This window comes from Pan paniscus, chromosome 10 (assembly GCF_029289425.2).
Source record: "Pan paniscus chromosome 10, NHGRI_mPanPan1-v2.0_pri, whole genome shotgun sequence".
NCBI lineage: Eukaryota > Metazoa > Chordata > Mammalia > Primates > Hominidae > Pan > Pan paniscus.
The window spans coordinates 111943609-111961247 of NC_073259.2; the positions used below are offsets into that span (position 1 = coordinate 111943609).

Sequence of the window (17639 nt, forward strand, 5' to 3'; positions counted from 1 at the left end):
TGGGGAGGCCCAGACAGCTGACCAGACCACTGTAATACCTCCTATGGCTATGATATGAGATTCCTGCTGTAATTAAACCTTGTTCTGATGAATCTAACAAATTTTTCTCTTGCTTTGGTGATAAGTACTTAAGCTTGTGACTTCTACTTTTAGCAACTCACAGAGAAAAGTAGGCCCACACAGTCCTGGAAGGACTTTGGGGAAAACTCCCCCAAATGGCCATGGGCTGACTCTCCCAGCCAGGGTGGGAGGTAAGGTAAGACAGTGAACAGCTACAATAAGTAGAGTGGCTGGATCATAGCCTTGCTTTATGAAACTGGTCCAGACAGACAAAAGGAAGCCCTGGCGGAGATGAGAGAATGGATGCCAGAGGCTTCATGGAAGTAAATTCTATAGGACTTGGGCATGATTTAATCTGATGTATGTGAGAGGCAATTATGGAGGCCAGGACTACTTGCTGAGAGGCCCCTGGAGGTCCAGAATAATACAGATACTAACCAGCAGGATCTTAGATGTTGATACAGGTGACATCATGTTTACAGAATCACCAGGAGAGCTCTACGATGTTCCCCACCGAATTCTAACTCGGCTCATTTATATCCAGGAAATCTTCACACGCTGAAATATTAGGTGATTTCCTACCAGTTTCAACTCTCATCCCCTCGCCCCTTACATCACCATAACAACCATGCTATGATAAGCAGTTGTGGCATTGTCTGGAAGGACTTTTACCCCCTGTTGGAGGTTTAGTCTTCCTCTGGTTAGTGTTCAGCTTCCTGTGAAAAACAGAAACGTCCCCTCCTGCCCCCTTCCCTCCACTCCCCTGCCCCGCATCCCTAAGCACTGACACACTTCCAGATAGATCCATGTCCAGACAGATCCTGGCTGCATTCCACACACAAGTATCTTTATGAGGATTGCCTGGGTTCTTCCACCTGGATGATTGCTGGGTCAGACAAATTCTGAAATTAAGTCATACATGACAATAAGGATGAAGGCAAAGTCTAGATGTTCAAGGATCAAAAGGGGTACAAATGTGGTAAAGCCCAAATCTATTCCTAACTATCTGGCAGACCTCAAGCAACTTACCTGTCTGAGACTCAGTTTCCTTAAATTCAATCAAGATATTACTAGTATTATAGCAATTTTATGAGAATTAAACAAAATGACACATATAAAGTACTTAACTCAAAGCCAGGCATATAACAAATGCTCAAAATCTGTTATGATCACTGAACTGTAAAGCCCAGAAGGATTTCATTTCCTTGTTCATTGCTGTGTCAGTGAGTCCATGAGTTCACAGTCCAGGGAAGGTGCTGAGTTAATACTCGTTGAAAGAATGAATGAAGGTTATTATTCTGTTTAATAAGCCAGGAAATGCAGGATGAAAGAGAGTGAGAGGAGAGAGGGCAGGCAAAGGGGCTTGCTTATGGAGAACAAAGGGAAGAAATATTAACCAAAGTGCTGTCCAAACCCAAGCCACAGAAGCAGAAGGTCAAAGAATAGCTGCCTTCATCTTGATTGAGGCCACCTTGAAATAGTGTTTTCAATACTGAGTGATGGAAAAAGTTGCTGCTACCATCAGCAGGCAGAGGGATCACGGGAAAAACAATTTGGGAGAGAAAATCCTGAAATAATGTAGGTTTTCACCTATTTAATTTGAAATGTTAACTGCTCACTCAGGAAAGTTGTTAATCAAGCAATAATACTCTTACTAGCTCTCATAAAAGAGGGAATGTAGCTGGTACTCCAAAAAGAGGTTCAAGCTGGAAAGACAGAAGGTATTAAGGCTGTGGTTGAAGCCATGAAAAAGTGGAGAGACAGAAAGAATGTTAAGGACAAACCCCTAAAAAAGAGTCATTGTGGCCGGGCACACTGGCTCACGGCTGTAATCCCAGCACTTTGGAAGGCTGAGGCAGGTGGATCATGAGGTCAAGAGATCGAGACCATCCTGGCCAACATGGTGAAACCCCACCTCTACTAAAAATACAAAAATTAGCTGGGTGTGGTGGCACGTGCCTGTAGTCCCAGCTACTCGGGAGGCTGAGGCAGGAGAATCACTTGAACCCAGGAGGCAGAGGTTGCAGTGAGCCGAGATCTCACCACTGCACTCCAGCCTGATGACAGAGCAAGACACCGTCTCAAAAAAAAATAAAATAAAAAATAGAAAATAGAAAAAAAGAATCACTGCAAGAAGATAAAGAGAAGCCATTTCAAAATTAACACTTTTTCCTGATTTCTTGTCTTCAAAACTTGTTGGCTTCAATTGTAGAAAGGAGTAATCAGGGAGGTCTGTTGGATTGATCAGAATTATGTGAGGAAACAGGAGAATCATAACTTTGGCCACTCTATATCCCAGCAAAATGGACTACTGAAACATTGCAACTCACATACCTGAGAGTGTACCGCTCTTCCTCATTGTATGGCACTGATCTGCTTTAATCTTGGCCACTGAAAGTAAATAGGCCTCAGAGACATCATAGCCAGCCTCCAATAATAAATTCCAGAAGTGAATGAGGTGCAGCCTTGTCCAGAAGCCCAGGCTTTGGATTTTTGATATAAAGTCTGTGATACTTGTGACACAATGTATTAATAGATATCATTTTAGTATTTCAGGCCTTAAAGGAAGCTCTTCTACTTACCACATTTCAGTAGCCTATTCATAAACATCTTACCTAACATATCTTTTGGAGATCACCGGATAAATATGAGCCTTTCACTCTTCAGCAATCAAAGCCAATTCTCCTGATCCACCCAGGAAGCCCCCTCCTCTGAGAAGGCTCCCTGGGTCTACCAGGCAGAGCACCAGCCCCTCCCTCTTCTGTGCTTGCAAAAGTTCATTGCATCATTGCTCTAGCGAGGCATTACCACCATGTTCAGTAATTCTCTGGCTCCACATCTTCCCCCACTAGATGGAAGGCACCTACAGGCTTAGAGCTGTATCTATTCACTTCTGCACCCTCAGGGCCTAGCAGGTTGTGGGAGACAGGATGGGTCATAAATAGATGTTTGCTGAATTAATGAGTCAGAGGAAAAGAAGAAAGAGACAAGGAAGGGAAGGGAGGTGGGTGGGAGGGAGTAAGAGGGAAGGGAAAGTAGTACAGGGAAAAGAAGGGAATGGAAGGGAAGCAGATAGGAGGGTCTAGCAGAGCTTGCCCAATCTTCTACCTTTTCCAGCTCTCATCCTTGCCCTCCTCTCTGGAATGCCACTTAACTTTGGGAGGACTCCACATAGAGTGAAGAGGAGAAATGAACACTCTGCAGAGCCAGACAGACCAAGGGGAGTAACCCTGGAGATCCAGCAACCACAGAAGTTGATGCCAGAGGATGGTTCCATCTGAATGAATGATGGGTGCTTGAATGGATAAATGAATGATACAACTTGTTCAAGGGAACATGGGTATCTAAACATAGCACCGGTAAAAGGGAAAGCTAATTCTGCCTAAATACAATGATATAAAAACAGCAAGACTTACCTAGGGCTTGAGAGAAAGCCGCACAACCCCCGCAAGCATCCACTCATTTTCATATGCCATGGTAATTCTTGATACACTGTCCAGAAAGAGGTTTGCCGCTGGAAGTATCTGATCAACACTTGGTGAAAATGTGTTTTCTTGTGGTTCATTGGGCTCTGAAATGAACATGGACTGCTTTCTCTGACAGGAGTGATTACACCTATTTTAAAATCAATTATAGTTTAATGCCTCTGACTTTTTAGTACATGAAAATACTGCAGCAAAAATTTGACAACTCTGTGGCTGTAATTAGAGAAATAAAAGTCAGTGTAACTGGAAAAAAATTGTGTCTTATACATCAGTCTGAATTTACCAAAGAATTTGTTCTAGTTACGCTCGCTGACCTAGAATTGGAGAAGTTTGTGGGCATGTTGATTTTCCATGTTAAGTCTTTCCCCTCCCCCAAGGAAACATTTGTAACCTACTTTTCTATTTTAAATATACACTATGGTTACTGCTTAAATAAGCACTTTTGAACATTTCATAGTGTGCATTTTGGAGAAGTTAAGCCATTGCCTGGATCTCATACGAGCCAAGGGGTAGCTGGCAAACAAATGGCAAATTTAATATTGGAGCCAAGACTACTATATCTTCATTTCCAAAGAGATATGGCTCTAGTAGATCATACTACCCAGACATAAGCTTCTCAAAAACAAAAGGGTTGGTTTAACTAAATCCTGGTGATTTCTGTCCTTGAAAACTAAAATAGAAGTATTTTTTAACTTTTCTGCTTGTCACTTTTTCTTGCAAGATAATGGAACACACAGCTAGGTGGCACACCAAGCCCAGCTCTTCGTAAGAACTCTGACAAAAGGGGAACTCATTGTTTAAACAACCGTTCTTCATTTCCACTTACATGATTTCCAGGTCACCCACCCATATGGAGAGACCCCATGCTATCTGGTCTAAAGCGTGCAGATGTGTCCAGATGGCAAGTGCAGTGCCTAACAGGCCCCTGCAGGAAAAAAACTCCCCTCCTCCACTGTGTATGGCAAAACTATGTGTGTGGTTATAAAAGGGAAAGTGGGGTGGGAATGAGGGAGAAAAAGAACTGGCATAAATAGTACCTGGGTTCAAGATCTGGAGAGTTAAACACAATACGTAAAGTATGCAAAACATTTTCACAGAAAATGCAGCATTTAATTTAAAATAACCTCATGAGGAGGATATAGATATGCATCCCCATTTGACAAAATCAGAGAGACAGGTGACTTACCCCTGGTCAGTACATGACCAGTAACTGCAGAAGTAGCATTCCAACCTTCTGGTTTAATGCCACTGCTCCTCCAACTACACATATGATGTGAGGAATGGTTTGACCCCAGCATCATCTTTATACACATTGCCGCACTCAATGACAGACTAAATGGCCGATGTTTACGTAGTGCTAGATTGGTGGGCTAGATTATGCTGTACTGAAAGACAACCCCCAAATCTCAGTAGCTTAAAAGAGCAAAGGTTTATTATGTCCATCACAGGTTGGAGACTGGGAACTCCAATCCAGGTCTCCTCTCTGTGGGACTGACAGAGTAGCCGCCATCTTTAATGTTGCCAGTGGCCACTTAGTCACAAGGCCCCACCCAACAAGGGGGCCAGGAAGTGTTTTCCATGGTGGGAGGGGGAGGGTGGGCTAGAAATTTTGGCATTTGGCTCAAATGGCCACCACTAGTGCTTATTGTAGTGCCAGATGCTATACCTTACACGAATTAGCATTTTATTACCCTCAAGGCAAATACTGTTATCCCTACATTGCAGGTGAAAAACTGAGTCTTAGGGAGGTAAGTAAGCACCTCGCGTCAGGTCACACCAGTTCTATCCAAACCCAAAGCCATTGCTCTCCACAAGAAATCATTTCTAGTAAGATGCCATGGTGATTTCTAGAAGGAGGGAAGATGGTTCTGTTTGCCAAACAGCATGCAGACCTGAGCATGAGATGAGGACAGGGACAGGGAGCAATGAGGCTGTTCATGTTCCAAAGACCATGGTGCTGTGTACAGGTGGCTCACACCTTCTCTCTTGTGCTCAGCCCTCCAGCTCCTGATTCCAGGCAGATACTGGAGGCTGAGGTTTAGTACTGACCCTCAAAACAATAGAGATGGAAACTGCTAGAAACAGCAGATCCAAAAAACCAGGAGCCAAGCATACCTGCACATTCATTCAGCAAACATCTATTCAATGAAACTAGAATGGGTCTCAGGGAATTCAGACTTGCTTGAGGGTGCCTGATGAAACAGAATAATCTTTAGGCCCACAGAAGTCAAGATCACCAGTTGATTTGCATGGGCCATCTTGGGAAGAGTGGTGGGTAGGAGGCCATAGAGAAGATTCACGAGGAAAACGAAGAAGGAGTTAATAATGGCTGACATTTCTTGAGACTTTACTATGCGCCAGGCACTATGCTAAGTGCTTTACAGAACTTACATTACCGAATGCTCACAAGTAAGAACTGTATGAAGGTGGTACTTTATTTTATTAATGAGGCATCTGGGACACAAAGTGGTAAAATAATGTGGCCAAGGTCATTAACTAGCAAGTGGGAAACCCAGGGCTCATCCTGAGTCCGGCATTGGGATCCCAGTTTTAACCACTATGCTATATAAACTCCTTCTACTCAACAGAGGTGGAAAAAATGGGCACCATAGACTGGGTTTTTTTGGGAACTCTTACAGGGTGCAGCATTACAAGAAGAAATGAAAGAGGCTCTTTCCAGGAAGGGCTCCCTGAGAGCCTGAGAAGGGTGGGGTTTGCCGGAGAAGGGCATGCAGTGTGCTCGGATCTCCCAGGAGATGCCTGCCCCTACTTCTGATGGAAACCAGCACTACCCCAGCACCTCAAGATCTGGCTGCTTTAAGACCAAAGGAGAGGGAGGGACCCCTGGCATGAAGTCTGGTTTTCTCATAGTGAAAAACACCAGCAGGGACAGTCGTGAGGCACCTACATTGCTAAGCAGAAACCAGAAGAGACTCTCTGGTGACTACAGCCAACAAACAGATGAGTGAGCACAGGTGACACTGCCATGGACTCAGGAACACCTGAGGCAGGTGAGGACTTTCCAGGGTGCTGGTGGGAAATGACCTAGCCTAGTCTGAGAATGTTCTGGTTGCATGAGAAATAAGTAAAATAATATATAAGTGCCTGGCACAGTGAAAGCACTGAAAAAAAAATGTGGCTGTCTTTCATTTAATTATTGGTGATTACACTATCTTTCTCCTATGCTTTTGTACTGAACTATGTCCAGAATCAAGTTCAGGTAGATCCTGAACAATGTTAGGAAAACATGACTGGTATTTATCACATTTATTTAAACATTTGCAGCCGGGCGAGGTGGCTTATGCCTGTAATCCTAAAACTTTGGGAGGCCAAGACAGGTGGATTACCTGAGGTCAGGAGTTCGAGACCAGCCTGACCAACATGGAGAAACTCCATCTCTACTAAAAATACAAAATTAGCCAGGAGTGGTGGCACATGCCTGTAATCCTAGCTACTCAGGAGGCTGAGGCAGGAGAATCACTTGAACCCAGGAGGCGGAGGTTGCAGTGAGCCGAGATCACGCCATTGCACTCCAGCCTGGCTGACAAAAGTGAAACTCTGTCTCAAAAAAAAAAAAAAAAAAAAGATTTGCATCTGAACACTTCAAAGCTGGCAATGTGGATTGGTTTGACAAATAACCACTGCTTGATCCTTACAATTAAATTTTGTAACTAAAAACAAATGTGGCTATCATGATCAGTATTAACAAGACGTAATGGCCTATAGGCAACAGAGGAGCATTTCTCAGCTTTACAGCTCTCCTTTGCCCTATTCCTTTGAAGCCACACTAATATGCATGCATATGTGTATGCACACACATGTGTGCAACATACAAAGTATATAAGACCAAACGATCCTCAGTTTTAGTAACAGAAAAGAGGTTGCTCCATCACAGCCTAGAGGTCAAAGGGTCTCTCTAGGTTAGCCAATTTATGGTAGGAGTAATTTAGGTTACAAATTGAATATAATGCTAGATAGGGCATTAATTTCACAGGCAAGATGCATGCAGATGCATGTGACTAAGAGAGACCAGCTTACCTCAAAATGATTGATATGACATTTGGACAAGAGTCAAGAAAGAGAGCCCTTTACAACAACAACAAAAAGGAAAAAAAAAATCCAACATAGTGGATTCAAGTACTACAGCTCTGGCTTTTGGATCTTTCCCATCCTTGGAGGATGGGCTTATTTCTCCTGCCCAGGCCACATGGAGGTGAATTACTGCTATTACAATTCCTGATGCTACTCACAGCTTGATTCTGCAGCATGACATTTTTTTTTTCCTGACAGTAGTGAATACTGTCAGCAGTGCTTTATGTGTGGGTAGACAGTGCAGCAAATGGGGTGCAATACACACCCAGAATTTTGACAGCCACACCATGACACTTTAGTCCCTGCACAACCAAGGGTATTAATGCTCTCAGGGAAATGGAGAAATTGAATGCATTGCAAACCATCACACAGCAAGTGAACAGAGGACCATACATAAATCTAAGAGCATCCTCATTCTTAGGCCTTCTCTCTCCTCCACATCACATAACTTGAGACAGTGGGAATGATTACAATGTAGGAGGGAAACAGTATAAAGGATTTATCTTGTTAAAAAGGAAAGTAAAAAAGAACATAGTAAAGTTAAAAGGAAATTTGCAGAGCTTGGAATCTTTCCAGTGACTGTAATTTAAAGACTTTTCAAGTCCTCAGACCTGAAGCGCTCTATGCAAGTAACTGACAAACAGTGCTCTGCTCCTAGGTCAGGTGTCTGTGACTGCCAAAGTTTCCTAGGTGCAGCCCTGCAGTCCTTTTCAGTAGGGGATACGAATTTGATTTCAGAATTAGAGAAGAGTTGAGAGGCTGAGGCGGGCAGATCACCTGAGGTCAGGAGTTCAAGACCAGCCTGGCCAACATGGTGAAACCCAGTCTCTACTAAAAAAATACAAAAGTTAGCCAGGCATTGTGGTGGGTGCCTGTAATCCCAGCTACTGGGGAAGCTGAAGCGGGAGAACCGTTTGAACCCAGGAGGCGGAGGCTGCAGTAAGCCGAGATCACAACATTGTACTCCAGCTTGGGAAACAAGAGCGAGACTCAAAAAAAAAAAAAAAAGCAAACAGTTGGAGCAGAGACAGAATCTATTTACCTCTTCTTTGTTAGTGTCAGAACACCACCTTGGTTTGGGGTAGCAATGCACCAAGTCGAAACCTCCATCCCCAGCTTCCCTCATATCTAGCTGTAGCCAACTAATGAAGTTCTGAGTCAAAGACTCTTAAGTGGAAATGTTGGTATGGAACTTCCAGAAAAGCTCCTTAAAAGAAAGTGGCAAGCCCTTCTTCCTACCTTCCTCCTTCCTGATGGCTGGAGCTCCAGCAGCCATCCGATGAAGTGGCCTTGAGAATGCACGCAGTGTAGTGAATCAGGGACACAGAAGGAGCTGGGACCCAGGTGACTTTGTGGAGCCAACAGAGCAGCTCGGGACTGCCTGTTCCCAGAAGTCTATTATAGGCGAGAACAAACCCCAGCCATTGAAGTCAGGTCTCAGTTACTCATAATCAAGTACAAACCCTAACATATAACCATTTTTATATATGTCTGTGGATTTGTTTCTATGGGAAAAATCCCAACTACAAGGCTTCCCTTGTATGTGGCTCCTGCTTTCCCTTAACCCCTTAACCAGCAGGTATTTCCACAGACTCAAGCCTTACTTACCAAGAAGCTTGTGCTCCACTGCACTTCGCAGGGACTGGTGCCAGAAATACAGGAGGCCATTGGGCTTCTCCTGGACCCACTGTTTGGTGGCATTGCGGAAGGCAGCCCAGTGCAAGGCGGTCACTTTGTAATGATTCCTGTAGCCCAGCATGTCCAAAAGCTGGAGTAGCTCATCCTCAGCCAAGCCACCATGCGACAGGCACAGTAAGCACAGAGTGTCGGCCACCCAGCTGTCCAGTCCTGCACAGGCAACGTGATGATGACAAGAATCAGAGCTAACATGAGCCAGGTATCTTTCTAAATGTTTTATATGATTCAACAACCTTCTTTTTCAATCATCCTATAGGAAATACTATTATAGCCCTTGTGAAATGAGGAAAACGGAGCACAGAGAAGTGAAATAACTTACCCAAGGTCACACAGAAATAAATGCAGAACTGGGATTTGAACCCAGATAGCCTGGCTCCAGAGCCCATACATACTGTTAACCATTAAGCTATCATCCACAGTCACAACGAACACATCCAGAGCTCTGGTTACACACTGGAAAGCTTGCTGATGATTACACCGAGCATTTCTGCCTAGCAGTCTTTATTAAGGTTTTCCAACACCTAATTTGCATTTATGGCTGTGAGTGGTTTTTCTGTATGATTGTTCTCCTGTCGCACAGTCACAGACACCACTTAAGCCAGCTCTTCATTACCCACCTGACCCTTAGATTTTTCCACCATAGCTGGACCTCCTTCTGGCTTTATGATCAGCCGACTACAAAGAGATCCTTCAGACCATTCAGAGAAATGGTAACACACAGTCTACCACTCTGACTTTATCTCCTATGCTACGACTAGGGAATGAGCCCAAATTACCTGCAATCTTGAAGCAAAGGCAGAGCTGTGCAACCCCAGTCAGCCAAGCTTCCCTGATGTTAGCCTTAGCTTTTTTTTTTTTTTTTTTTTTTTTTAGACAGGGTCTCACTCTGTCACCCAGGCTAGAGTGCAGTGGCACAATTACAGTTCACTGCAACCTCGACCTCCTGGTCTCAGGCAATCCTCCCACCTCAGCCTCCCTAGTAGCTGGGACTATAGGTGCGTGCCACTACATCCGACTGGTATTTTGTATATTTTGTAGAGACAGGGTTTCACCATGTTGCCCAGGCTGGTCTCAAACTCCTGGGCTCAAGTGGTCCACCCACCACGGCCTCCCACAATGCTGGAATTAGAGGTGTGAACCACTGCACCCAGCTGGCCTCAGCTTAACCAAGCTCTTCCTGCACCTGTGGCTGAGCTCCCTGGGCCTCAGTGGCAGTGGCTGGGCAGAGCTGGGGGGTGGAGTAGTCTTTGGTGGGGAGGAGACCTGGGCTTTCCTGCACAAACCTGGAGATGGAGGGCAACACAGCCACAGGCCACTTTGCCTGAGTGACTCTTCTAAGGGCACAGAGAACTAGTTTCCACCTCCTTGTAGGTGCAGGAGGGCACAGTAAATTTGAAGTCAATTTTCTTTACAGAAATGCAAACTGTAGAACAAAAAAACAGGGCAGGACGATATGTTGCACCAATCAATGTGTCTTTCTTTCTTTCTTTTTTTTTTTTTTAAGAAGGAGTCTCACTCTGTGGCCCAGGCTGGAGTGCAGTGGCACTATCTTGGCTTACTACCACCTCCACCTCCCGGGTTAAAGTGATTCTCCTGCCTCAGCCTCCCAGGTAACTGAGATTACAGGCACGTGCCACCACACCCAGCTAATTTTTGTATTTTCAGTAGAGACAGGGTTTTGCCATGTTGCCTAAACTGGTCTCAAACTCCTGACCTCAAGTGATCAACCCACTTCAGAATCCCAAAGTGTTGGAATTACAGGCATGAACCACTGTGCCCAGCTGTGTCTTTCATTCCAAGTATTTTCTGCTTCTCACCCCCACTTCCCCATCCCTGCTCCATTTTAAATTCACTGCCCTTAAGAGAAGACTGTTATAGCAGAGAAAAACAGAGAAAAACTCAAGTTTCAAAATAGACTTTTGAAATTCATGGTAGGAACAATGGCTTGAGGGAACAAATTTTGACTCTCAAAAGCCTGATTGTTGAATATCATAAAACACATTCCTGCAGCCAGGTGAGGTGGTGGCACACCTGTAATCTCAGCTACTCAGGAGGCTGAGACAGGAGGATCCCTTAAGTTGGAGGCCAGCCTAGGCAACATAGTGAGACCCTAGCTTAAAACAAAACAGACAAACAAAAAAAAAACTCTTGACTAACACATGGAATAAATTTTTTTTATGACAAACAATAAACTCAGATAAGTTCAGGGTGATCTAAAGAGGATTTTTCCCCCACTCAGGAGGAAAAGCATTTGTGGAACTGAGAAAGTACAGGAGAGAATCAGAGAGGAGAACAAGACTCAAGCAGAGCACAGAAGTTGGCTGAGGAGAGAGGACCCTCTGTTAGGATGTGGCCCCCATCAGACGGGAGCCACATAGATCCAGCAACCTAGAACAGATGGGCACACGGGTGTCCTAGAGGAAGCCAGAAGTGCAGATAAGTCAACATCTGTGGACCATGGAGACCATGGCCACCTAGGTGGAAGACGGCAGGGACAGAGAACAACCAAGGCCACCCAGAACCCAGGCCCTTGGATCTCAGATCAACCCAAAGGAGATATGGGAAGGCCACAAATCCTTGCCTGACTGAGAAAATCCTGAGCTCACTGAAAACAAACCATATTGATGGAATTAACCTGAAATGACTTGATGAGGTGTCTGCCATCAGCAGGCCTGTGGGCTCAGAAGAGAGATACATTGACTTATAGAAATAAGAAAGCTCCATTTCTTAGATTCTTGAAAAATGTGACTGAAATTTATGTCTAATACAGTTCTCCTTACAGCCAACACACAGAGTCCTTTAGAGGAGCCAAATTTAGCAAATAAAAATACAGGATGCTCAGTAAAATATAAATTTCAGATAAACAATAAAGTAATTTTTAGTGTTGAGTATGTCCTGTGTAATATTTGGGACATTCTTATACTGATAATTATTATTTATCTCTAATTCAAATAATTGTTAGCATAGGTATGTCCCATGCAATATCTCAGACATATTTCCACTAAAGATCATTTGTTGCTTATCTGAAATTCAAATTTCATTGGGCAGGCTGGGCATGGTGGCTCATGCCTGTAATCCCAGCACTTTGGGAGGGCGAGGTGGGTGGATCACCCGAGGTCAGGAGTATGAGACCAGACTGGCTAACATGGTGAAACTCTGTCTCTACTAAAAATACAAAAACTTAGCTGGATGTGGTGGCGGGTGCCTGTAATCCCAGCTACTCAGGAGGCTGGGACAGGAGAATCTCTTGAACCCAGGAGGCGGAGGTTGCAGAGAACCAAGATCGTGCCACTGCACTCCACCCTGGGCGACAGATGAGACTCTGCCTCAAAAAAAAGAAAAATTTCACTGGGCATCCTGTGTTTTCTCTGACAACCCTGTCCCTAGAGCCCCCTTCCCTGTGCAGGAGTCTACCACACATCTTTCTCCCTGTGGACTCCCACTAAGCTGTCAACAGTGGCCAAGGCCTACCTTCTCCTGAAGCCACAGTGTCTGAATTTGCCCTTTTGGGTTGAAACATCCAACTGTAGTCTTCAATCCAGCGTTTGAGAACCAATTCCCAGAGCTCCTGAACAGAGACAGCCTCCAAGTATTCCTTCATACACTGAAACTCATTGTGGTTGATTCTACATTCTTTCAATTCATTGGCTAGGATTGTGAGTTTTAAAGGACTCAGGTCTGGTTTTTTCCTCAACGCCTGTGTGCTCTGTTGGAAGGGGTCCATCATGGGAATGGAGAGATGCTTTCTAAAGATGTTTAATTTTGTTTCTTCATCTCCTGTGCTAATGAGTTCCACTGTCCTCACATCCGGGCGGGCACACAACGACTTGTAGGACAGGCTGGAAGAGACAGTGCTCATGATAAATTTGCAATGAGGGGAGAGTGAGTGTGGCAGCCAGGAAAAATCTTTCACCTGATGGAGAGAATCAAAGACATTTGAAAACATTAAAGACTTTAAAATTACTTTGTTGATGGTTTTTCAACTTAGAGTAGGTACAATATGGGGAGTAAGTATAGAATAAGGGTTGGAGTGAAGGTTATTAATAGCAACTTGAATTGTAGGCATTATGGTGCTAAGAAAATATCAGGTCACACTCAATAGAACCGTATTTGACTCATGTGTCAGTTATGAATTTGATTGTGCAAATGCGAACTCTAAAAAGAGGAGGTTCCTAGGAGCAAGTAATTTAATAAAATCACGTAATTCTGAAGAATGACCTACAGGAATAACCAGAGGAAACTGGAGAGTGCAATTGGAACCATTCAGTTGAAAAAGAGGATGTTATTTTATGCTGAGAAGTTGTCACTTTGTGCAGCAATACTATCATGAGTTAAATCATTTTATTTTGGAACAAAATAAATACTTAATAAGATCAATCTTTTCTCAATTCCTTTAATAGCCTTTCCCACAATACCTCTTTGCCTAATAACACCAACCATCACATACTCACTCTGAGCCAGGCACTGTGTTGAATGTGTCTGTAGGTACTAACTGTATTAATTACGGTTTTTAATTTCTGCATCTTAGGATGATTTAACATTCCTCAGGACCTTACAGACCCAGCCCTTCCCAAGGCTAGCTAACTACTGGAGGTGGTGGACAGCCTGCCTGGAATCTGCCTTTAGCGTGCAGATCTAACTCACACAACAACCCTGCCCTAAATCAACCCAGGGCCAAATACCAGACAACTAGAGGCAGCCTCTGTGCCCAAAGCCCATCAGAATTATTCAAATTAAGCCTGGGCAACATACGGAGAACTCATCTCCACAAAAACATTTTTTTTTAGTTAGCTGGGCATGATGGCTCATACCCACAGCCTGCAGTCCCAGCTACTTAGGAGGCTGAGGTGGGAGGATGGTCTGAACCCGGGAGGTAAAGGCTATGATTGCCGTGATTGCGCCACTGCACTCCAGCCTTAACTATAGAGCAAGATGCTGTCTCAAAAAAAAAAAATTCAAATTAGCCAATCCTAAACTGTTTACCCTGCCCTGCCTTGCCATTCCTATAGAAACCCCAGTAAAGGCTCTGGCTTCAGTTTCCCCTTGCTCCTGTCCTCTGCCTCCTGACCACCCTTTCCCTGGGTCCCTGCACAGCGTGTCCCCTTCTCTCAGGAAACATAAGTAATGACTTCATCTTTCAGTGGTACCGGCCTCTCCATGTGGTCGCCTGACCATACCTCTATAAATTAAATCCTGGGCATAATTTTAATATATGAACTCATTCTATCCTCATGACAACACTCTAGAAAGGCAGAGAAAGAAACTCAAGGATAGAGGAGCTACATGCCTTATCTAATTCATTCTGCTAGCTTAAGTGGCAGAGCTGGGATTCAAACCAAGGGTCTGGCACCAGAGGCGGGCTCCTAATCGCTGCCCTAAACTGCTTCAGGTAACTGTCTGGCCATCCTTCCTCCTTCTAAAGAGCTCTGCCTCAGGCCATTCTTCCAGAAAGCCATCGCTTCATGAGAGGCTGTCACAATACTACATACCAATCTGTAGCAGCACACGTCACAGTTGCAATTTTATATTTATTTGAGTGATATGACTTCATTAATGTCTGCCATTCCCCACTAGAATGAAAGCTCCATTTCTTTGCAGGGACTATGTCTGTCTGTCCTTGCTAATAGTGCTTTGCCTATAGTAAGTGCTCATGGTATATATACAATTTTTTTTGGAGATGGAGTCTCACTCTGTCACCCAGGCTGGAGTGCCATGGTGTCATCTCAGTTCACTGCAACCTCCACCTCCTGAGTTAAAGCAATTCTCCTGTCTCAGCCTCCCAAGTAGCTGAGATTACAGTTGTGCACCACCATGCCTGGCTAATTTTTTGTATTTTTTTTTTAGTAGAGATGGGGTTTCACCATGTTGGTCAGGCTAGTTTCGAAATCCTGACCTCAAGTGATCTGCCTGCCTTGGCCTCCTAAAGTGCTGGGATTACAGGCATGAGCTACGCCCCCAGCATTATGATATATTAAATTAAAAAGCAGGTTAGGAAACAATGTGGTGTGTAACTTCTTTACATAAATATGTATATGTATATGTATATATAGATATCCATAGGAAAAAGGGTATACAGCAGCAAAATAGTTACCAGTGGTGAGACTATGAGTGTATTTAATTTCCTATTTTCTTCTTTTTTATCATATTTTCTATGAGAAACAGATCTTATTCACATAATTGATTGATTACATATAGTTTTGAGTTTTAAAGAAGCTGCTTCCCAAAGTAATAACTAGTGCCAAGTATTAGTAGAGGTTCCACTGATCCAATATTATTTCAAACAGGAGAAAAACTGAAGATGACAACCCATGAATGCGATTTTGTATGTGTAAAACCAGTGAAGATGAGGTAGGCCAAACTATAAAACACAAAAAACAGTAAGACTGATCAAAGTATAAAATAGGGGGCAGATATGTGCATGGGGAAAGGCCTCAGTGGCTGGAACCAGAATGCCCATGTCTGAATTCTGAGTCCACCACTTAACCATCTTAGGACCTTAGACAAGCCACCTACAATCTCTGTGCGCAGTTCGCCTTGTGTAAATAGGGAAGATGAGCACAGTCTCTTCTTCATATGGTTGTTGTGCGAATTAAATGCATTAATATTCTTTTTTGTTTTTGTTTTTGTTTTTTTGGAGATGGAGTTTCACTCCTGTTGCCCAGACTGGAGTGCAATGGTACAACCTTGGCTCACTGCAACCTCTGCCTCCCGGGTTCAAGCAATTCTCCTGCCTCAGCCTCCCAAGTAGCTGGGATTACAGGCACCTGCCACCACGCCCAGCTAATTTTTGTATTTTTAGTAGAGATGGGGTTTCACCATGTTGGCCAGGCTGGTCTTGAACTCCTGACCTCAGGTGATCCGCCCTCCTCGGCCTCCCAAAGTGCTGGGATTACGGGCGTGAGCCACCATGCCCAGCCAAATGCATTAATGTTCTTAAAGTTCCTAAAATGGTTCCTGGCCCATTGTAAATACATTATAGAAGTATTTGTTCAATAAAATATAGAGCAGGGCTGGGTGCGGTGGCTCACACCTGTAATCCCAGCATTTTGGAAGGCAGGCTGGGAAGCTTGCTTGAGCCCAGGAGTTCAGGATCAGACTGGGCAACATAGCAAAACCTCATCTCTACAAAAAGTTGAAAAAAATTGGCCAGGCATGGTGGTGTGCGCCTGCAGTCTGGAAGCTGAGGCAAGAGGATGGCTTGAGCCCAGGAGTTGGAGGTTACAGTGAGCTATGATCATCCCACTGCACTCCAGCTTGGGCGACACAGCAAGACCCTGTCTCTTAATTAATTAAAATATAAAGCAGTAACTAAAAGCAGTGTTGGCTAAAACCAGAGATGTGTGATACAATGGAAAGGTGTTATATATAATACATCCTAAATAATGAAGTTTTTATTCTTTGTATTTCTTCTTTTAAATTGTTTTATTTTTATAAAGTTGTGATAAAATAGGGGTTATTTTAAAAAGACGTTACCTTCTGACCTGAAATCCCATAAATGCCAATCAGTTCTTCAATTCCATCTAGTACAAGTATGTATGGCTTTAAACTGATGGAAGCAATGAATACTTCCACAAGAAGTGAAAAGACCAAGCCATCTGAGTCTTCGTTAAGAATATCTGTTTCAAGCTGAGTACCTACAGCATAGAAATTTGTTCAAATTAGGTGGAAATGATTCCGTCATTGCTAAAACATGTTTATGGGCTGGGGAAGCAGAAGAGGTTGGGAAAAATGAGTGCTACTCACAGCTGTACGTCTAACATACATATGTATACATGTGATTACCATCTTCAAAATATTCAACCCAGAAGAGATAATAGCGATGTTTACCACCAGATTGTCTCCAATACATTTTCAGGATTTGATATAAAAAAATTTTTGTGTGATCCAAAACATTACTCTCATCTTCCAGAATGCAAAAACAGGTCATGTTACAAGGAGTTGGATACGAAGAGAAGCCCTGTGATCTGTGAAGTTTCTGACACTCCTTAACATTGGGTGTGTGCTTAGGGTCACAGCCACCACCCTGGGCTCTTCCAGTAATGCTCAAATATAGAAGCTCCCACCCACTGTCTCGTTTCCTTGGCCCTAGCCCATCTTCAACTTAACAGAAATAATCCTAAACTCTAGCCACACTATTGGGCCCTAGACTTTGGATTCTGGAAAGTATACATTCTTAGAAAGAACTAAGCTATGAACCCCCAAAAGGCAAAGGAAGTCATTAGAGATGATTGACTTTCAGACTGTGATAAAGTGACCTAGTAGCAGCAACCCCAAGTTGTCATCAACTACCTAATACCCTAAGAA

The 17639-nt window shown here is 43.7% G+C and overlaps 1 protein-coding gene across 1 annotated transcript in view; it reads right to left on the bottom strand.

Annotated features, from left to right (window-relative positions):
• LOC100980751 (putative tetratricopeptide repeat protein 41) overlaps nucleotides 1–17639 on the bottom strand; it is an 85958-nt gene that overhangs the window by 36732 nt on the left and 31587 nt on the right. The window contains 5 exon segments of the mRNA XM_008958010.3: nucleotides 2395–2573; nucleotides 3477–3675; nucleotides 9246–9485; nucleotides 12807–13248; nucleotides 16809–16969. Coding sequence (XP_008956258.3) covers nucleotides 2395–2573; nucleotides 3477–3675; nucleotides 9246–9485; nucleotides 12807–13248; nucleotides 16809–16969 — 1221 coding nt within the window.